Source organism: Rhinatrema bivittatum, chromosome 5, assembly GCF_901001135.1.
Source record: "Rhinatrema bivittatum chromosome 5, aRhiBiv1.1, whole genome shotgun sequence".
NCBI lineage: Eukaryota > Metazoa > Chordata > Amphibia > Gymnophiona > Rhinatrematidae > Rhinatrema > Rhinatrema bivittatum.
The window spans coordinates 70,283,866-70,306,876 of NC_042619.1; the positions used below are offsets into that span (position 1 = coordinate 70,283,866).

At 40.3% G+C, this 23,011-nt stretch overlaps 1 protein-coding gene across 4 annotated transcripts in view; it reads left to right on the top strand.

Annotated features, from left to right (window-relative positions):
- GRIA4 (glutamate ionotropic receptor AMPA type subunit 4) overlaps nucleotides 1–23,011 on the top strand; it is a 690,840-nt gene that overhangs the window by 463,209 nt on the left and 204,620 nt on the right. For all 4 annotated transcript variants that reach the window (XM_029602429.1, XM_029602431.1, XM_029602428.1 and 1 more), the window contains one exon: nucleotides 13,746–13,913. In XM_029602429.1, coding sequence (XP_029458289.1) covers nucleotides 13,746–13,913 — 168 coding nt within the window. The remainder of the gene's footprint in view (nucleotides 1–13,745; nucleotides 13,914–23,011) is intronic.

Genomic DNA, 23,011 nt, shown 5'->3' on the forward strand with positions numbered 1-23,011 from the left:
AAGCCTCATGCCCATTGGTTTAATAAATGACCCCCTAAATTTATAATCGAGGCAATGGAGAGTGAAGCGGCATTCTCCATGTGACACAGAGTGTCACTGGGATTTAAATACTCTGGCTTTCCTGGTTCTCAGCTTGCTGCTCTCACCACTAGGCTACTCCTCCACTCTGTGAATGTAGCTGGGAATGTAGAAAAGGACTATTAATTAAATAACTATTGAGCACAAGCAAAATTCAGATAACTGCAAAGGTGCTCCTCAATCTTGCTGACTCCAAATTTCAGCAAGGATAAAATGCTCTCCAAGGATATGCAGTGCAAAACTATAATAATATACGTACTCAAAATGAGACATCTTTTTTACATGGTTCCTTTCCTTGTGATTCAAATCTTGATGTATTCCAAGAGAATTTCTTTTCCTCTCAGGCATTGTTCTTTACATTCTTCCTTATAAACCCTTATGCATCCTGTGGGGAAGTTTGTATTCAGTGCCAGCCAGCCAAAAGTAAACTTTTTAAATTAGTATAATTTCCCCTTCTTCCTCCCAAATAGCAACTAGCTTTGGCAAGAATCCTGGGTAATACTGAATTCAGAAGAGTGGATGGGCATAAGGTTAAGTGAGCCTGGGTTATGTACAAGGTCCCCAATTATATACAAAATGAGAGTCAGAAATATACACAAATAACTAGTCAGTTCATGAATATCAAATACAGATGTATATTTTAAAATAGTTTATTGTGACAATCATTTGCAATAGCAGCAATCAGAAAACATATACCATATACAGCAGTTAGCATTGGTCTGGAAGGCAGGATCCAGGTGTTTCTCATATCTTTTCCCCTTGATGAAAGACCTCCCTAGTCATATCCTGACAAATACTTTTAAAAGAATGTCTCTTACCTTAAAGCTGAATGGAAGAATCAGCTCGTGATGTATTAAATACAAATAAAATACACTAACAATGAAAAGATGTTTTGTGCATATCTGATCATCATCATTTTGTGTCCATCATAATCAGTTTATGAACATAGACCCACACATGGTCAGTAGCAGAGTTTAAATCATCAACCATGCAGTTTTCTGGGCCCAGTCAAGATAACCACATTTCTGTAAGTTTGCTATGCAACAACTGACACATATGCAGAGGTGATTTCAGCATCACCAGATTGCATATGGTTCTTTTTGATGTTGGAAGAGTCTTTGTTTCTTGTAGCCTTATCTTCTCAACTTCTTCTATTGCTTTCAGTCATGCTTCCTGTGGTTGGATCCAGAGGTTCTCTGTTTTTGTTGTCGGTTGCATATTATAGCAAAGGAGAAAGGCATTCAGCAATGGGCCAGTTCTAAATCATGTTGATTTCTAGGGATGCACAGGGAAAATACTTTTGTTTTCCTTTGTTTTGTTAGTTTTTTTTATTTTAGGTGTTTCTTTTCATTCATATTTCAGTTCATTTAATATTTATTTCAGTGTGTTCTGTTTACTGAACCAAAATAATCCTTAAATTAAAAATCAAACTTATCTCCACCCCTCTCCAAAACACCAAAAGAGTAAAATGATATCCCCCTGATCTTCCCTATGTCCTCCAATGCCCAGATATTTCTTATCTTCTTCTTGGGGTCTACAAAGTAGACAGGGCCAGGAACAATGTTCAGTTGCTCCTGCACTGTCAGGTCCTCTTTCGAAAATGGAGCCGGGATCCACTGCAGCAGGAGTAACTAGGGACTGCTCCTGTTCCTTTCTACTTTTTAGACCCCAGGAAGAGGATAGAGAGATCGTTGAGAGAGTGGGGGAGCTTATAGGGATGGCCCAGGAGGGGGCAGTTTTCTTGTTTTAGTGGCTGTCAGGTTTTTTTGTTGATATTCTGAAAGTCAATAAAGAAAGTGAATTTTGGAGTGGTTTTCCATTTTGTTTTTACATGAAGTGAAATTAAACAGGTGTTTTTTTGCATTTTTTTTCATTTAATTTAAAAATGAATGTACATCCCTATTGATTTTATCCTTTCCAGCCTATGGGAAGCACATACTTGAGCTAAGGGCTTTCTTCATGTTGGATCATAGTTGATTTTCATTATACTAACGAAACATATCTGAGTTCTAGCTACAGCATTTCATTTCAGGGTGCTTCTGTAAGACTTTGTTACAGAGACATCCTTTTAGGTGACTCTTACAGAAAAAAAACAGCTTGGTAGACAATATTCTTACTTCTCAATCCTGACATTCTAGGCCTAAAAATACTTATTTAGAATGCTTGACCCTCCTAATCTCTGAATTCTTTACTACTCACATCTTGGGTGGAAGTAAAATATTAATACAGAAAACCGGCCAAAAAACTTTAAAAAAGCTATAAGGCGCTTCCTGCCGTCTACTGTCTTCTACTAATCTGACTATTCCAAAAGCTACATTTTGTAATTATATGGTGTTTACCATTTCTTAGTTTTGGTTTTGGCTTTTTGAATCTGCTTTTTGAATCTGCTTCATATTGTGGACTCAAAGGACATATGTTAAAAACAATATTTCTATGTGGGTTTTTTTTCTCTTATTATTCTTTTCAGTCAAGCTATCTGTTTTAAAAAAGTGTTCTGCTTGTGTTAAATATTGAAATTAAGTAAATAAACTTTTTTTTTTTTACATGGTATTGCCCCATGAGGACATCTGCTGTCTAAATATGGAAATGCACCCATGTCTTTAGTTTTGTTTCAGGACAAGCTTAACTTTCAGAAACACAATCAGTGAAATTAAGCATTCCAGTAGGAGACCTAGATCTCCTTTCTACAGGGAGAACAATCCATTACTGTGCATAGTAACACAAGTCACTACTAGTTTGCCATAGGTTAGACCACATATTATTCCCTGGAATACTTCCAGGGAGAACTACAGGGAGAATACTACAGGGAGAACAATCCATTACTGTGCATATTGTTCCCTGGAATACTTCCAGGGAACAATATATAAAATCTGATAAAGACAAGATCAGCCACAGTGACTGGGCCCTTTGTCTGGAAGATGCTTGAATGAAGTTTCCAGAATCAGAGAATAATACAGTAGGGATATTATGCATTCTGATTCATCCAAATAGAAAAATGTGACAAGTCAATTTTCGGTTTGGTTGAGCATTTCCGAACCAAGTAGACTTAATCACCAAACAAATCTTAATTCTTTTTGGGTCACTTGGTTCAGTCCCATTAAAAGTCTGTGGGAGAAGCAAAGGCAGACAGAGCAGAGTAGGTTACTGATGGGAGAAGGAAGGAATAAGACCAGTCATGGTTTGATTTCTTTATTTTTTTTTAATTGAAAGTGAAACTAAGAGCACTCTGAGCATTCATTACCATTTTGTTCTTTCTTGTTTTTCTCTTGGATCTCTGACAGAGAAGGCAGAGCTTTCTAGACTCCTTACTTCAAAGTTCCAGTGTTAAAGAAAATATTTTTAAAAATAAGTTTTAGATTTAGAGGAAAAAGTAAGTTGTGATCTTACAGTCACTGTGAGTGTGTCCTAGTTGTGCTGCTGCTAGCAACAGGGGAAACTATTATCTCTCAGTCAGAGATTTACAGTTTGTATATTAGAAGATAAAACTGTATTTCTCTTCTACAGGAGGCATGCAGCATGTCTCAGTGTCTTTAAGAAGCATACAGAGATACTGATTTTCTTTTGCAGAATGTGCGGCGTGGCCAGTGAGTGAGTGGGATTTTCTGTGTAAAACAGTCAATGAACCGTGACACTACTATTTTTTTCTGTGTCTGACACTTGCACTAAGTTCTTACAGGTAGATTTTGAAAGGAGTACGCATGCGCCTATTGGCATGCGAGCAGAGATACAGTTAATTTTATATCATGTGTGCAAGTACACGCGTATCATTTAAAATATCCGTGCCTTACGCACATTTTAAAAACATGCTCGCACAAGTGACCATATGGAAAGAGAGAGAGAGAGAGAGAATATGATACTATATATCTCCCACTGTAAGAGGAGCCTTTCAACTCAGGGTGGGCTTTGAGGGGGTGGTGTTACAAAGGTCTACAGACCCTTGTGCCCTAGGCAGATCAATGTAACACCGCTTCCCCCCAAAACCCACCGAGTTGAAAGTGCCCTCTTACAATGTGAGATATATAGAGTATCAAATTCTCTCTCGCGCGCGCGTTCAGGACCCCTCTGGTTCATTGTCCTGTAAGCCCCACACTTGAACCCGAACCTTGTACCTCATCAAGAACGCATGGCCCACATACGCGTGTATGGAGCCATTTTTGCACAAGCAATGCTTTTAAATCTGCCTGGTAGTGTACATAGTCAGCAAACATCAGCAATTCATTGTGCTACATTTGTGGAAAATGCGACTGTCAGGTCTGCTGTTTGTGTATGCTCATACTAAGATGAATATTGATTGTAACACTACAAGCCCCTACCCACTAGTAATCCATTTAAATTCCATCATGTCATTGGCATCAAGATACAAATGTGGCAATGAGAATGTAGCAATGAGAATGAGCAGTGGCTGTGATGAGAGGTATAGGAAAAGGACCAGCAGCTCTTCCACCAAGCTCAGAACATATTATTTTCAGAGTGGAGAACAAGCTAAAGATGTACAATTGTTTGAGAAGTTGGAACAGCTGCTGCCTGCTCCCATGTCCACTGTTAGTATGGTGCAGGGGGCAGAAAAAGACAGGCTCAGTACAGGGTAGCCAACTTTTAACCATCAAATTTCCGAACATTTGGAGATGCTGTTTAATAACTTCACTAGGGCTGGTTTTGGGGTGGGTGAGCTGGGAGGTTACCCAGGGTGCCATGAGCTGAGGGGTGTCCTGAGCCCCATGGGGACAGAGGCGGAGAGGCCCAGCATGGTCACAGCGGATCTCATCCCACCGTGGTCCCATCCCGCTGTGGCCAAAGACACACCCAGCCTGGCTGTGGTGTATTCCATCCAACCACAGCTGAAGACAGGCTCAACTTGGCCTTGACTGAAATCACGTAGCTGCAGCATATCCCATCCCACTGCAGCTGAAGAGAAGACTGGGGGGGGGGGGGGGGCATCCGTTGAGGGGGGTGCTTTTCACCCATGGTGACATTTTCCTTAAATCCGGCTCTGATCTTCACTGATGGGGTTTACGCGCATGTGACTTTTATTACCACTCTTCACCATTACAAAACAGAAACCTATAATTTGATAGCAGATAAGGACCAATCTAGTTTACTTAATTACTTTCTGCTGCAGTGTGTTAGACCCCAGTTGATTTCTTGACTTTTCCCTCACTTCTTTGCAATTAATGATCCCGTGCTTTCTTTAATTGTTATTGGGTTTGCCTCTATCACCTACATTAGGAGGTTATTCCATGCATCCACCATCCATTCTGTGAAAAAATATTTTCCTATGTTATTCCTGAGTCTACCCCTTCAGAGCCTCATATCATGATCACTAGTTCTCAAACTTCTTTGTTCTGAAAAAGGTTTGCTTTAACCAGCCCAGGAGCCAAATTATGGTTTTATAACATTTTTTAGGCCTCTGATTTAAATCATGGACTGAAGTCTATGTAAGTGACATGAAATAAATATATCCAACACATTGAACATACCGTATCTACCAAAGCACACACTATCTTTATTGATTTTCATTTTCAGTTTTTATTCTATTTTTCCTGGAAATGTATCAGTGTTTATTACAACAAACAAAGAAGGGAGAAAATCAGTGGAAAAAAATGGATCACTCCATTAGATCCTAGAGTCCTAACACATAGAGATGACAGCAAAAAGGATGGCTTTTTCAAAAAAACTACAAAAACTACAGGAATGATAGGTAATAAATATAGTGAGAATAGTAGATTTCCACTAGTATAGAGGACGCAATAGTCAGCATAGGAGAAACCATAGCTACCTATCAGGTACAGCAGTCTTAGCATAGAAACATGGCAGCACCTGTAATAGTTCCCGGTCAGGTCTGACAAATCAACAAACACAAAAATCATAACAATGACAGGCAAACAAAGAATCCAATTACAAAATTAGCATAAAAAATCAATACAAAAAACAACATAATAAAATAAATAGTAACAGTGATCGGCATCGGATATATACACAAATTGCCGTGAGATATATTTTAAGGGATATCATGAGCGGTGCACACATAAACAATCATGAGGCACCCTAGGGTGCTCATAGCCTCGATCTAGACAGGGTAGTAGTGATTGCCCCAGGGTAGTTTAAAAGTGAATCGGGTAGAGAGAGACGCTGGATTACACTATGAAGGCACCACTCATGAAAATGATTTTTAAAGAAACTCGTAAGTAAAACAAATGCGAATTAAGTTGTAGGCCCCCTTCAGGTCAAGTTTTGAAAATATTTTGGCACCTTGAAGCCGGTCGAACAGCTCTGAGATTAAAGGCAGGGGATATCGGTCTTTAATCGTGATCTCATTCAGACCTCGATAGTCGATACAAGGACGCAAGGTACCGTCCTTCTTCCCCACGAAGAAGAAACCTGCTCCAGCTGGAGAATTTGATGGTCTAATGAATCCCTTTTGTAAATTCTCCTCGATGTACTCGGACATAGCCTTGTTCTCTATGGCAGAGAGAGGATAGACACATCCTTTAGGAGGTTCAGTGTTAGGTTTCAGCCTTATGCACAGTCGTACGTGTGGAAGAAAGATGTCAGCAGCTTCTTTGGAGAACACATCACTGAATGATGCATATTGAGGCAGCAGTCCTGGCATCACTGGAGTCGTAGGCATGCAGAAGACAGGAGATACCTCCTTAAGGCATTTGCCATGACAACCTGGAACCCAGCGGGAGAGTTCCAAGGTGGCCCAGTTGAACTGAGGCTGGTGCGACTGCAACCAGGGTAACCCCAGAACGATAGGGTGCATAGCCTTCTCCAGCACAAAGAAGGAAATTGATTCTCTATGGAGGGCTCCGGTGTGAAGGGTTACCAGTTCGGTACACCAGGTTACGTCACCCGGCAAAGGCTCTCCATGGATGGAGGATAAGAGCAGTGGAACTTCCAAAGTAGCGAGGAGAATCCTCAAGTGTTCCACTAGGCGTCAAAGTATAAAGTTGCCTCCTGCCCCTGAATCCATCAGGGCAAGAGTTTGAAGTTCAGACAGTCCGCAGATCATGGAGACTGGGAGAGAGAGCGGAGGAGAGGTCATGGTAAGGCCTACGAACAGTCCTCCCGCAGGACTTAGGCCCATCTGTTTCCCGGACAAATTGGGCATGTTGGGACATCGTGACCAGTCTGTCCACAGTACATACACAGGCCATGCCTCTTCCGAAGTCTTCTCTCTTTTGAAGTCAGATGACTGCGACCAAGTTGCATCGGTTCTTCTCCACTGGCGACAGGTATTGCTGGAACTGTCTGGCTTGCAGGTTTAGCACGAACCTCCTTCTGAACCGGTCTGGTGGTAGGCTTGAGCTCCCGTGTTTATTCTTCAGGAGAATTTCAAAGAATTTCCTACTGCTTATGCCTTTCCACAGGTGTCTTCAAGAGAACTTCAAAGAATTTCCTACTGCTTATACACCTTCAATATATTCCCGTAGAGATTTCATTTAGACGTCCCGAAAAAACTTGACGTGCATACAGATATATCCCCCGACTCTCACTCTTCAACGCCTCTTTAGTGAATTCTCACAGAATACCCACTCTTGTACAATGGCGTACACTTCCTTTGCATATTACCTCACCAATTTTTCAAAAACCACCACCTCCGTAGCGTTCAAACGCCGCCATCGAGCGAGTCAAAGGTAGTCTAGATGAAACTTATACGGGAATATGTTGAAGATGTATAAGCAGTAGGAAATTCTTTGAAGCTCTCTTGAAGATGCCTGTGGAAAGGCATAAGCAGTAGGAAATTCTTTGAAGTTCTCCTGAAGAAGCCTGTGGAAAGGCGAAACATGTTGAGAAGAAGAGAACGAATTGAAAGAATTTCGTTTTAAGAATGAGAAAAAATTTTGTGAAATAGAATTCTTTCTGCTTGTGAACAAATTGATTTTGAAAACTTAGTACTGTACTGTAAAGGGGATTTTCATTTGTATTTAAACAATTCATTTGAAAAAATGGAGAAATTTTAATGTTGGGAGTTGATATGATGGATGTGTGTGAATAAGTGGTATGAATGGTGTGTGATTATTGTGTGATTATGGGTTGGGATTTTTAGATGGATATTCCTTGGGGTGATGTTGTAAAAATTTGAGCATAAAGTCTTTTGGAAATTTCTTGTTTGAAATTAATAAAGATTGTAACATTTTAAAAGTCAAAGGAATGGCAATAGGATTTGAACCCTGGCTTCTCTTGTTTGCAGCCCACTGCTCTAACCATTCAGTTTTTGGGCCTGTTATTTTTTTATTCACAGTCTTTGGCATCCACACTAGAGGCGCCGGAGAAATGTTTAATGGGGTGGCCTTTGGCTGCCCCACCTTTTGGGTCTAGAAATAGGACTTCTCCATTCCCTATTGCCTGCCTCCCACCCCTCTCCAGGATCTGCCCCCTGGGGGTGTGAGAGGTTGGTGAATGGTAGAGTCTGTGTGTGTGACACACTCTCTCTTAGGACTGATAGGGATGTGCATTCGTTTTGAACGAATGCGCAATCCGCAGCATATAGGTCCCTATTCATTGCATTTGTGGGGTCCCGAAATGTATGGCAAACCCCCACGAATGCAACATATCATTAATGAATAAAATCCCCATCCTCCTGACCCGCGCCAAGACTTGCCAAAAGTCCCTGATGGTCCAGCGGGGGTCCTGGAGCAATCTCCTGCACTCGGGCCATCGGCTGTCGGTATTCAAAATGGCGCTGATAGCCTTTGCCCTTACTATGTCACAGGGCCTACCGGTGCCATTGGTCAGCCCCTGTCACATGGTAGGAGCACAAGATGGCGCCGGCCGACCATTGCTCCTACCATGTGTCAGGGGCCGACCAATGGCACCGGTAGCCCCTGTGACATAGTAAGGGCAAAGGCTATCGGTGCCATTTTGAATACGGCAGCCGATGGCCCGAGTGCAGGAGATCGCTCCAGGACCCCCGCTGGACCACCAGGGACTTTTGGCAAGTCTTGGGGAGGTCAGGAGGGTGGGGGGTTGTAGTTAATTAAATTTAAAGGGTGGGATGGGGGTTTTTCAACTTTAATGGGAAACAAATACCATATGTAACTAATGGACGAATCGGGATCCCCCAAAAACAGATGCAACAGATTTGGGTCCCGACGAATACGAATACCGAATCGGACAAATCCTTCCCTGCTGCACATCCCTAAGGACTGATACAAGGGAATTAGATGCCCTAGACAAACCTTACAGCCTTTCATTCCCCCTTCCCTCCCCTCCCCATATAATTAAAACTTATGTATTCTTTTCCATTTTAAAATGTATTAACTTCCCCAACCTAAAAAGGCAGACTGTCATGGAAAATAGACATTCAAAGTACAATCTTCTGAAGTAAAAATATCACTTACAACAACATATATATTATATAGGCATACACTGCAAAAAAACACATTTTCAATAATAATAGTTTAACAGACTTAATAAACTACCTTTCTCCTAGTAATCAAGGCAGTTTACTGGATCCCATAAGGTATTAGGCCTATGGTAAAGTGCACTGGGTGAGGACTTAGCCCACAGAAAACCAGGAATAATCTGAACTACAATTCCTATATAATAAGCCTTCCATATCATAACTGTCAGCACTCAGCTTCTGAAAAAGCCATACTACAAATATTACATCAGGCCCTAAACACCAATACACCTCCTATTAGGAAAACAGATTAAAGCCAGGTTGTTGTAAATCCCTACACAGAAACTACATGCTAGCAGAATAACTAAAGCCTCAGTCACACAAGCATAACACAGATAAACTCTCACAAAATACAGAATAAAGAGATCATAAAATATAAATTAAAACATGCAGACAAAAACTAAACTGGAAATCACAAGAAGTCAAACTCTGTAAGCAATGCAAACACAATCAAGAAATTCAAAACATTAAACATTCCAATAAAAAGAATGTCAAATCTGCTGATAAATTCAGCCAATTAAAAACACATATAAAAATGTTTAAAGCATTATCAAACACTAATAAAATATTTCAAAACAGCAGATACATCACATCCAATAATTAAAACTAACAAGGATACAAAAAAAATCTCCTACTCTCTATACCTGGGAACTTTAGATTTCCAGTCTTCCTGAGATTATCGTAGATTGGAGGCGGCTACACAAACTTTAACCTCTCTCACATGTATACACAGATACTCTCACACTCGCACACACATATGGGCAGGCACTCTCCCTCATAGACACATACATACAACACACAAAAACCCTCTCATATATACACACACCCCACCACCCTCTCATACACCTACACACACCCCACCACTCTCTCATACACCTACACACACCCCACCACTCTCTCATACACACACACCTACACTGCCTCCTTTTCTGTTAGGCATACAGACATGCTGGCTCCCATTCACTCCAGCACATACAGACACACACACTGGTTCCCTCTCTGTCAAGCACACAAATACACGTTTCCTCTTTCTCAAGCACATGCTCACGCTTCCTCTCTCTCAGCACACATGCTTACATGTACACACATACCCTTCCTCTCTCTCAGGCACAATGCTTACACACATACACACACACACATACTCTCTCTGGCAGGCATGCAGGACTGATCCCCTGCCAACACGGGGCCTCCTTTAGTTGAACCACTGGGCAGGACATGATCTCTCGGCAGCTGTGGTGCCTCCTCTATTGATCTCCAGGTGGGATGCAATGCCCGGTGGCCATGGGGCCTCCTCCATTTCCCCCACCGTGCAAGACAGGGTATCCTGGCAGCTGGGGACTATTTCAATTGTGCTGCCGGGTGGGACGGGATCTCCCAGCAGCCAGGGCCTCTTCTCCCCTTCCATTGGTCTTATTATGTCTGGGGGCGTGGGGAGGGGGACGAGCTATGCACTGTAGCACACAAGCACTGATTAGGGAACATTGCCAGCGGTCATGTACCTTCTTCAGTTTGGCTGCCGGGTTGGATGGGAAAATAAAGCCCCCAGTATATCAGTGCCCGGAGTTTTCTGCTGCTGGCCTGGAGACCTGGCAATTCCTTTAGAATTCTGGAGTCTCTGGGCCAAATCCGGAGACCTCCCAGTTAGGCCGACCACACTGTGGATTTGCCAGCTCCTAAGAGGCTTTCAGCAAATCCTTCAAATGCCGCAGGACCTTTCTTTTGCTGGCACTGCCAGCACTACAGGTTTTCCTACCACCAAAGTTTGCCTGAATGAAGGATGAGGCAGCTGTGGCAGGGAAGTTTCAAAGGCAATTTTGCTGCCTCAAAATCTTGTCACCTAAAGAGGCCGCCTCACCCTGCCTCTTTATAGAACCGCCCCTGCCAGTAGTAGTCTGAGGACCTCATCTTCCACTAAAAGTGGCAGCAGCAGGAGAAGGAAAGCCAAAGCAAAGGAAATTCCTCCTCTCAAGTTGTCCCCCTGACTCTATTCCTCAGTGAGGTGGCAGGCCAGCAACTTCAATTCCCATTTCCGCAGCAAGCCACCATGGAGCAGATGGGGTGGTGTAAACAGCGGCGGATTCACGATGTCGGACCGGCCCAGGTATTCGCCGCCCAGGCCGGCCTAGGACACATCGCGTGGTCTGCCCAGCCCGGCCCTGTCACGGCCGCGCACGGCAGACCACATGACTGGAGCGATCGGCCTTCACCTGTTTCCTGAAAACATTTATATCATAAGTGGTCTGCAAAGCAGGGGGTTAGGGCATTCCGAAGCCTGACTTCTGGTTTCCTTTCGGTGAATAGTCTTGACAGATGGAACCTCTAAATAACCCTTTTTCCTGAGAACGAACAGTTCTTGTAGGGGCACATGGTTTTGATAACATGCCCCTTCCATCGTAACTGACTTAATGCCGCTGTTGGTTCCCTTTGCCTCTCTTTCTGTGCCTTGGGGTGTTCATGCCACTCTTTGTGCCTCTTTGCTCCTGTTGCCATTCTTAAATAAACCCTTTGCCCCTCTTTTGGTGCCATGGGGTGTTCATGTCACTCTTGGCGTCTCCGGATTCTGTTTCATCCTCTGCTGCTGCTGCCTTCCATAGTTAAGATTCAAAAATAGGATGTATTGCTTCCCCTGTTGTCTTTAATAGAAATGAACAAAATGAACAAACTTCTGATCCAAACCAAACGTAAAAGAAACCAAACCAAAAATCTGAACTAAACTGAAAATGTTTTCCTGGCACATCCCTATAATAAAGAATTGGTATATTAGAGAAAGGAACTTCAATTTAAACCAATTGAGAGTATGTAAATGCAAAAATACAGTGCCATTTATTCTCTGAACTAGAAAATACCCTTATATTTTAGTTAACAACCAGCTCAAATCAGCTTTGCTGATGAATAGTACTGTATTTTAACATTTAATACCCTCAGACCCCAATTTTATAACAGCTCACGTATGGCTAAATTCTGCAAGTAAAAAGTGTTTACAGACTTTATCCCAAATTTTCAATGCAGAATTACCCTCATAAGTCTTTTTTGAAAAGTAGAGCTGTGATCGTAAACTCTGCAACACTTATGTACACACATTTAATGTACTCCAGAGTAGGTATAAATATGTGTGTTTACTTTTACATGTGTATTTCATAAAATCAAAAGTACATGTGTAAATAATTCCCCTACGCCAACTCTATCCCCCAGAATACCTCATTCTTGTGGTGTAATAATATGCACATACTTTTACATGCACAATCTCCAGGTCAATTTTCAAAAGCCCATTTACACGCATAAATTCTTTGGAAAATTGACTCCTATGTATATAAATGCTTTTGAAAATTAGGCCCATAATGTTTTGACTGGGAAAAATTGAAATGCTTCTTTAACAAATAAACAGTGTTTTGTATTTGATCACACTTTCAAACATAATATTCAAAAACTTCAAGAGAAAATGTCAAGACTTATGCATCAAGTCATGATGACAGAATGAAGTATCATGCTTTGCCATATCAGTTCATATCTTTTTTCCTACGTTCCCATATCAGGTAGTATCTTTCATTCCAAATTCCCGTGATCTTATTATTTGATTATCTTAATATCCGACTGTTGTCATCAGATCTGATTTATTTCTGTCAAACTTTTGCTTTATCAATTTATTATTATACTTTTGGATCAGCATTGCCGTTATTAACTTGTAGTCTTACTTCAGCTAATATGGAAAACCAGACAAGAAGTTAACTTGAAGAGCTACTATATCAGAATACTTTATATTCCTCTACTCTATGAGAGATCACAATTGGATGTAAGGGTTTCAAAACTAAACAAAAATGTAGAGCAGGCAAATAAAAGTCAGAATTGTATTATACGTGTGTTGTACAATTGCATGCACTATATGTTATATTTGCCCTTCTATTTCTGGGAAATGTTTCTTTATAAATGATTTTTGAAAAACATATTTATATGATAACATAGTACAAACATATAATAGAGAAACTATAATCATATTAATTATTGTATGATTCGATATTTCATATAATCATGCTTTCTGTAAATACCTTTATTAAAGAGTAGATAATGGGAGGGTTATTTGATCAGAGGGAGAGGAGAAAAATGAAGTTCACTGTATTAGTCTGAAAATTCTAATTAACTAGAATACTGTTCATAATCTTTCTAGCATTTTCCTAGAAAATATAATCTGTGGATTTTAAGTAAATTATTTTTGCTGTTTTATTTTTTATACACGTACAGTATTTAAATTCTTTTATTTGCGTAGTACACATCTGCATTGACCTACGATGGTGTACTTGTGATGGCTGAAGCTTTCCGCAATCTTAGGAGGCAGAAAATTGACATTTCAAGACGAGGGAACGCTGGAGATTGTCTTGCAAATCCTGCTGCTCCCTGGGGTCAAGGAATTGACATGGAAAGAACATTGAAGCAGGTAAGGTTTTTCAGCATTTTTTCTTAATTAATTCTCTAGATGTTAACTTAGACTTCTTTGCTTTGATACAGTATCTGTCCCACATTAAAAACAATTAGGAATGTTTTCAGTCTCACTATATAATGGGGGGGGGGAGAAGCAATCTAAAAGTCTAAATTGAGACATTTACCTAAATGATTGATCCTCAAAAGATTGAGGTGTTTCGGTTTTCGTTTGTTTTTTTTTCGGGCATGCTTGAATTTTGGAGACGTGGTAGAGTTTTAAGAACTTCCTTTCAAGTTTTGCCCAGTAAAACCTTTAAGGTGGGATTCTGTCAGGGATTGAATAGAGGAGGAAAGAATCAAAGATGACAACGCGATGGAAGGCTTGGGAGGATGAGCATCTCATAAACAGAGGCAGAGATTGGGAGGGGAGCCTCGAGCTGGGAGGAAAGATGCCAAATTCTATCTTAAAAATAGGCCCTATCTGCAAAAGACTGTTGCCAAAATGCATAGGAAAAAAACGCACTGGAAGGAATCCTTTCAGTTTCTGCTACTAAAGAACAAGATAAAAGAGAGAGCAGAGAGGCATTAGGGTTTTGGGAAAAGAGAGAAAGAGCGGGATAAAGGGGAAACTGAGATGGATTTATGCCTGATCAATGATGCAGAGCATAGTAAGAGCCAAAGGAAAGTTTGCCAAGGAGGGAATATAGAGATTGAAAAAAAACATTTCCTTTTCTGAAAAATCAAGTTTTAAACAACGAATAAAATATTGGCAGTTGCAAGTATAGCATTGCTAGCTGTCTCTCATAGATTAAATTTCATGGAGTTGCTTATAAACATATACACACATGAGTAGCATGTACTGTTTTATAAACATTAAAAATATGCGTGTACTTTACGGTTCACACTCACGTGCACATAAAAAAGGGGCAGTCTAGGGGCATTCACGGGTGGGGTGTGAACATTTACATGCATATGTTGTTATTTTAAAGGACACACGTAAATTTGGCAACATAAGTGATATAAAACGTGTTTATTGTGTAGGACTGTTTGGGTGGGAGGTCTGAGTGAACTGGGGGAAACTCAGGCTGAAGATCCAGGAGGGTCTCAATGACCTGGAGAAGAACTGGGTGAACTGCTGGATTAATTGGTAAAACTGGTGATTTCATTTACGTGCTCATGTTTTTAAAATATACTGACTTACACACATAAATCGGGATTTAAGCAAGTCCTCCTTTATTTTCATGTGTAAAATATATGTGTGCATTTTTTTTAAATCAGTAGGAAAAGTACATGATTTCAATGCATTGAAATACATGCGCTCAATGCATTGTCAGTATTTGCGCATAAGCATACATACGTGTATATTTTGTGGGGTAGAGATAAGCAAATTTTATAATATGCTGGTATGTGAAATGCATGGGTTATAAAATACTATAAATCTATGCATGGCCATATACGTGCATATCTGCTGCCATGCACAGTTATTTGGAAGTTATCCTTCCTGTTTGCATGTTATGCAAATCGATTCACTTTTAATAAAAATGTGATGCTTATTGTAAGTTTCTAAGATAAAAAGAAATAGTAACTATTCAAGTTGCTATCTACAAGTTCCACATCTTTTTTCTTGAAAGCAAATAGCTACAGGCCCTCTAGTAAAGCCATGTTATGTGGTTTATATATACTTATGGTTTGAAGTGTGCGTTGTTGTGGAGGCATTCCCAGAGAATTTGGGAGCAGTTTGGACCAATTTTCCCCAATATTGTCCATTCACCTAATTTATCTGGCTAGCCTCAATATTCAGCATTAGCCAGATAAATTTAGCCTGGTAAGTCTTGTTGAGGAAATCTCTATCCTAAATATTGTCAAATAACTGTTCAGGTAAGGGTATTTCAGTATATTCTGTCACCGACTTACTCGGCTAAGTTACGCTGAATATCCAGGTACTTACATAAGTAAAGTTACTCAAATAACTTTTCCACTCACAACGTCTATGCTGGCTCTGTAACCCACAAATGAAAGTGAACTCTTAAAGGTGAATTTTAAAAGCCTGGCATGCGCATTAATCAGGGGATGAGTGAAGAAGTCTGGCTTGCGGGTGCCGAGCTAATTTTAAAAGACACCCAGATATGTGAATAAATGATGCAGTGCCAACATCTCAAAAGTTTTTCAAAAGGAGCAGGGTGTGGGTGTGATCTGGGCAAGGCTTGGACCTTTCAGGGAGTGAATCTGAAATGTGCCTATAAATAGTTACGTGATCTGCTGCGCACAGAGACCCCTGCCGCCGCATTACTTTACTTCTGCTATGGATGACGTGTAAGTTAAAAAATAAAGAAAAATAGGCAGATCTGTTGGGTTTTAAGGGTCGCAGATAGCTGGGGGGAGTGAAGGTTATTAAACTAGGGGGTTTGGAGGACCTATCTCTTAACTGGGTGAACTGAGGACAAACCAGTAAAACTGGGAATAGCGTCGGCGCATGCCCCTTTTAAAATCCTCCAGTTTACACAGTAGAAGTGGGATTTGCATGCACCCACTTAAAATTTGGGGCACATGTACACATGGCCAGGCTATTTTATAATATGCGTGCAAGTTATAAAATAGCCACGTCCCTGGGTGCAGGCCAATGCCAATGCCTGCCTGCTAGTTTGAATGGTACCGTCTTTTTTTTTAATTGCTTGGGAAGTTGAAGGAAGCTTTAGTAACATAGAGCAGCTCAACATTATAGCCTTTCCAAAGTTTAAAACAAGTCAAATTTTATTTTCAGTTTGACCCTGCAGTTTGCATCCAGAAAGGCATAACCAGTTGAAAAAGAGAGGTAATAATAATGCCTTTTTATAGGTCGTTGATGGGGCCTCACCTGGAGTACTGTGCTCAGTTCTGGAGGCTGTATCTCAGAAAGTATCTACAGAGGTTAGAGATGTCCAGAGAAGGGCAATCAAAATGGTGCAGGGTTTGTACTGGAAGCCCTATGAGATGAGACTGAAGGAACTTAATATTTATTCCCTAGAAGACACATGAAACGGAGAAAAATGATACAGACAATTAAATAGCTGAAAGATATTAATGCACAAGAAGCCAAGCTTTTCCCATAGAAAGGAAGCTGTTGAGCTAAGCGTCACAATATGAAGCTCCAAGGGGTAGATGCAGGAACAATGTCAGAAGGTAATTTTTCATGAAGAGGGTAGGGTGCTGGATGCCTGGAATGCCCTCCCAGGAATACTGATGATGATAAGGAAAAAAATCAAGGGATAAACACAGACAATGCCTTCTAGCAGAGAATGGTAATGAAAGCACTGGACATCCTTCACTGAATGACAGTTGCAGTCCAAGGCAGCAATGATATGGTTGCTTTGTGCTTCCTGGAAGGCATGGGGAAATCTACATGGCATAGCAGTTGCAACCCTAAAGGGGACACAATGGGCTTGGAGGTCAGGTTCCATGTGGGAATTTGATCTGCTTTGGGTAAATGTACATAAAATTGCTGCTGGTCAGACTAGATGGGCCTTTTTGGACATTATCGGCCATCATTTACTATGCTACTATGTTACTAGACAATGGTGGCATCAATGAATAGCTGACCTTTACAGTTATTATTTATCTATTTATTTATTTGATTTATATTCTGCCATTCAGGTACTTCAAAGTGGATTATATTCAGGTACTATAGGTATTTCCCTGTCCATTTAGTTTTTTGTTTTTTTTTTTTTATTTCCAAGCATTAAGGAATTAAATGTTACTCAAAGAAATCTACTTTAAGAAGACCATTTTCAAATAGCCCATGTAAGTGTACAGTATGAGGGCACTTTTAGAACATATGCTTTACTCTACTTTTTGAAAAGAAATGATGCAGGTTGATGAAAATTACTGTAAAATATGTGCATTTACGGCCAGCTTCACTAAGCTTTTCACCCATAGATACAGAATGGAAAAAAAGCTTCAGTGAATCAGGCCCTAAAAGCGGTCACATACTTTTCGCCTGCTGTTTTGTGCAGGCCAGCAAGACGGGTGAAATACACATCTGCTTGTGAAAATGTCATGTAGATGCACTATTTCTCTTCTCCAACTTAAACATGTCTTCAAGGACGCCTTCTCGCAGAGCAGCTAAAAGTATGACTACTATGGAATCCTGGCTGGGTGAGGGTGATTTCTCTCAGAGCATACTGCATACATTCCACATGCACGTGAAATGGAGCAGAGTTTAGCTTATACAAATATTTAGATTTATTGTAAATGAGAGAACACATTTAGGGACTGATTCATTATTTTTTTTTCCAATAAACACAGATTGGGAGAAAAATCTTAGTAAATCAGACCCAGGCAGGTCACTTTTCAACAGGCACGAGGGCACACATGTGCTCGCATCCATCAGCCCACACCTAGGGATGCGGCCATTGTATAACAGATCCACATATATGTGGGCATATTATAAAATAGCCTGACTACGCACATATGTGCAAGCAAATTGTGAAATTGCCTATGTGTGAAATTGCTGCTTCTACCATGTAAGTGGGAGGATTTTAAAAGACACGCGAGTCTATGCCATTACCAGTTTTCCCAGTTCATTCCCAGTTCACCCAGGTAAGGGATAAGACTTCTAAACCCCCCTAGTTTAATAGCCTCCCTTCTCCCCTGTTAGCCATGGCCCTTAAAACCCCACCGATCTGTCTATGTATCTTTATTTTATAACTTATCCGTCATCCATAGCAGAAATAAAGTTATGTGGCAAGGGACCCTGGTGCATGTCTGTGCGCATAAGTATTTACATGCTAATTTCAAGTTAAAATCCCAAAACGCTCATGCCCTGCCCAAACCACACCCATGACCCTCCACTATTGGGGAACTTTTCATGAGTACGCTTAGCGAGAGATACACGCATACTTGGGTGGCTTTTAAAATCCGCTCGACATGCCAGCCCAACATATTCTCACATCCCCTAATTGATGAGCAAGTTGGGCTTTTAAAATTCACCTTTGTATGTGCACGCTTTTACGTACATTAGGAGAGGCTTTCCAAGGGGTGGTGTCTGGCTGGCACTGGGACTTAAACACATACGTTTTGGTTTTAAAAAATATGACAGCAATAATTTTCAAATTGGACTTAGGCACATAAGTCCGCTTTGAGATTTGGCATAACTAATGTACATATTTGCTGGCTAACTTATGCACAATGTTACAAAATGTACCCCTTAGTATACAGACCTAAAAGACAAACCAGAAATGCAAAATAAAACTCAGCTCTTCAGCTAAGTGGTGGTGTCACTGTGCAACTACATCATTCCCAAAACTCTCCCAGGTACACTTTTCTGAGCCATTGCTTTCTTGTTAACAATCAACATTGTTAGCATCCCAGAGGGTCTCAGAAGGAGACAAATCCAAGCACATGCCACAGTAGATTTAGAATTAGAATTTATAGCTTTATCAAAGAGGAATCAATTTTCATTTAAATTAATTCCAGTAATGTGAAGAATTAGAATGATCGTTGTGTTTTTTTGGATAGTACATTGTCCAAAAATAAAAATTAGACTTTCAGATCAATTTATTTGTTTTCTATTTACATTTTACAATTATTAACTTTTTTAAAATTATATTCAAAGAAAAACAGTAGGCAGAATATCTGGGTATATTCAGCAGCTGCTAGATAGTCGGATAGGTCACTTATCTGGTCACTCTATAGGAGACCCACATAGTAACTCAAGGTGAGGTTTAGGCAGTAGTGTAGGGGTTAGGGGCCATTTTGACATGCAGAGTGAGATATACAAACAGAACAGTGCTCGCTTGTGAAGATTTGATGTCTTTCGGAGTGAGGAAACTCACAGAACAATTAGATTTGTACATTGTTCTCGCAACCTAGCTTGATGTTACCCAGGTAGAGAGTCCATCAAGCTAGGTTGAGAGAACATCGCAAAATTCTCATCATTCTGTGAGTTTCCACACTCTGAAAGACATCAAATCTTCACAAGAGTGCACGGTTCTGTTCGTACATCTCACTCTGCATTGGCCCCTAACCCCTTTACTACTACCTAAACCTCACCTCGAGTTACTAGGTGGGCCTCCTTTAGAGATATAAATAGCTAACTACTAGAAGGGCTTTATAGCTAGTCTCTCTCTCTCTAATAAGTGTGGTATCACTGCAAAGTATGAAAACATTATTGTACTCTGCTGTAATACCTATGTGAAGTGCACATTGTGATAATATAGCAAGAGTAGACAAAGAAGAAACAGCAGTGATCTCTTAGATTAGCTTTTCAATCAGAAAGCAAGGCTGAAATGGTTCATAAAATCATTCTGGTAGTTAATGATATATTTGCAAGGAAATTTTAACCAATACAAAGCCTAGGGATGTATGTTTGAAGTGAAATTTTAACTAAATTTCCTGTTTCTCTCTTGTTTTTAAAACAAAAGGAAAATGAAGACATTTCATTTATTTTTGTTTGTTTCATTTAAAAAATGTTTCCACTTCCACCACCACCCAAAAGAAAGGACCAGAAATTCCAATCCCTCTTGCCATATGTTTCTTCAAGGGACAGGAATAATCCTCAGTCACTCCTGACCTGCCAGTTGTACACTTAGATGCTTCATTTGATACCAGACAGAAAGAGATTTAAATGTGAACTAAAAGCATGGCTATTCAAAAATGCTTATAACCTAACTTAGAAACATCAGAATGGAGAGAGCTACAAGAAGGGCAAGAGATACTAATTAAAGCATGAGGAATAAACTTAACGAGAGAGAGGATGTAAGAATCAATATAGCATACCGATTAAAATGCAAAAGTTATTATATTACTTTATTTTATTTTCTGTAATCCTTGCCTATGTCCCAGATCTTTGTCAAATATATTGGAACATTTAATTTGATAGATGTTAATGCCTGTTATGAATACTATCTCTGTAACCTATCTTTGGCCTGGATTTATCAAAATGCACTAAATATCACATGCAATACAACCACTGGGGGTCCAGCAATGGAGAGAGGGAGAGAGGGAGAGAGAGAGAGAGAGAGAGAGAGAGAGAGAGAGAGAGAGAGAGAGAGAGAGACTAGCCTTAATGCCTTCATACCTACTAGGTAGGTATTTATACCTCTATATAAGGCCTACCTAGTCACTCGAGGTGAGGTTTAGGTATTAGTGTAGGGGTTAGGGGCCACTTTGACATTCAAAGTGAGATGTACGAACAGAACAGTGATCTCTTGTGAAGATTTGATGATCTTTGGAGTGAGGAAACTCACCCAGAGATGAGATTTGTGCAATGTTCTCTCAACCTAGTTTGATAGACTCTCTACCTGGGTAACATCAAGCTAGGTTGAGAGAACATTGCACAAATCTCATCTTTGGGTGAGTTTCCTCTCTCTCTCTCTCTCTCTCTCTCTCCCCCCAGTGGTTGTAGAAGGGCCCTGATAGGTAGGCTGGATCTTCAGGACCTTAAAACTACCAAAAACGTCATTTGCGAAAACATCGCATAGCACGATAAAGCCCTATCGCATGGCTTTACGCAAATAAAAAAGGTGTAGTTAAAATACGCCTTAAAGCCGTGTGATAGGGCTTCACAAATTATGAAGCCAGCCCACTTGGCCACAAATCCTGACCCAAACTCCTCCCCTTTTTCTAATTTGCATCGCACTATGAGTTATGGCGTTTTCACATGCATTAAAGGTGTTTTTTTCCATGTGAAAACACCTTAACGCATACAAAAATGCCATATAGCACTTTGATAAATCACCCCCTCTATTTGTTGATCTGAAGCTATGAATGTTAGATTTGTTAACCATTGTGATCTATACTTGGAAAGATGGTATATAAAATATCTAAATAAATAAAAAATAAATAATGCTGCTTAATTTACTGCTGGCAGATGTGGCTGATTATGGTCAACATCTGGTGCAGCAGATAATTATAGCAGAGAGGTGTGAAATAGCAGCATGATAGCACAAGTTAGAAGCACCACCCCTGAGCAGGGTGCTGGCACGTCTTGAGAGAGTCTATCTTATGAATAAGTTAAATGTCGACAAGTATCATAACATACAGATGTTTGAAAAAATTTGGAACCCATATCTTGTATGGAAGGAGAAGCAATAGATGACATGGGTACAAAGAACGGATGCGACTTTAGGAAATAGCATTCGTGTACAATGTTATTGGGAATTCCTTATATCACTACTATATCTGTTTATGTCCCTATTTTACTAAAGGTGGCAGAAAAATATATAGGCTGTCATGCAGTAGAGTTAAAATATGTAGGCCACAATGGCAGCTGGAAGGTTGGGGATTATGGGACAGGGGGAGGTGGGGTGGGCGCTGGAGCCAGGGGCAGAACTAATATTGGATATATACACCAAGGACATTGTTAGAGACAAATCAAGTACAGTTTGGAAATCACCTGGATGATCAACAGTTTATTAAAACACAAATTTCCTGGCTGGCAACAATGAGCAGTGTGATTCTGGTCAACATTTGCAGTCCCTGGACTGTAAGGAGGAGGGAGAATAGGGTTGGGAAAGGGAGTTGAAAAAGAAAAACATGGGACTTGTACTAAGAGATGAATCTATCTTTATTTTTACTTGAATGTTGTGCAGAATAACTCTTGATGTATATTGGTATTTGCACTGGCAGTCCAAGTAACAGCCTCTTATTAATCAAGAACTTTTCCCATAAATACAGAGTATACTATTTATTTATATATTTGTGACACTTTATAACCCACCAGTCTGAATGGCTTCACTTTTCCCATAGACACACAATGAGAGTGCATCAGGTTCCAGAGTGGAAAATGTCTTAGTAAATTTGCCCTTTAGCAGTGGAGATAAGTTGTACTTCAGATATAATTAAAAATGTATAGGGACCTTCATTTTCAGTTTTTATTTTAATTTACCTGGGAACTTATCAGTGTATTTTAAATCTATCAGAAGGGGGATGTTACTAGTGGTGGGCCTCAGGGATCAGTCCTTGAACCAGTCCTTTTCAACATTTTTGTGAGCAACACAACGGAAGGGTTGCCGGAAAGGTTTGTCTTTTTGCCGATGATACCAAAATCTGTATAGGGTGGACAGCCAGGAAGGAGTGGAAAACATGAGGTGGGATCTAGCAAAGCTCAAGGAATTGTCTAAGGTCTGGCAGCTAAGA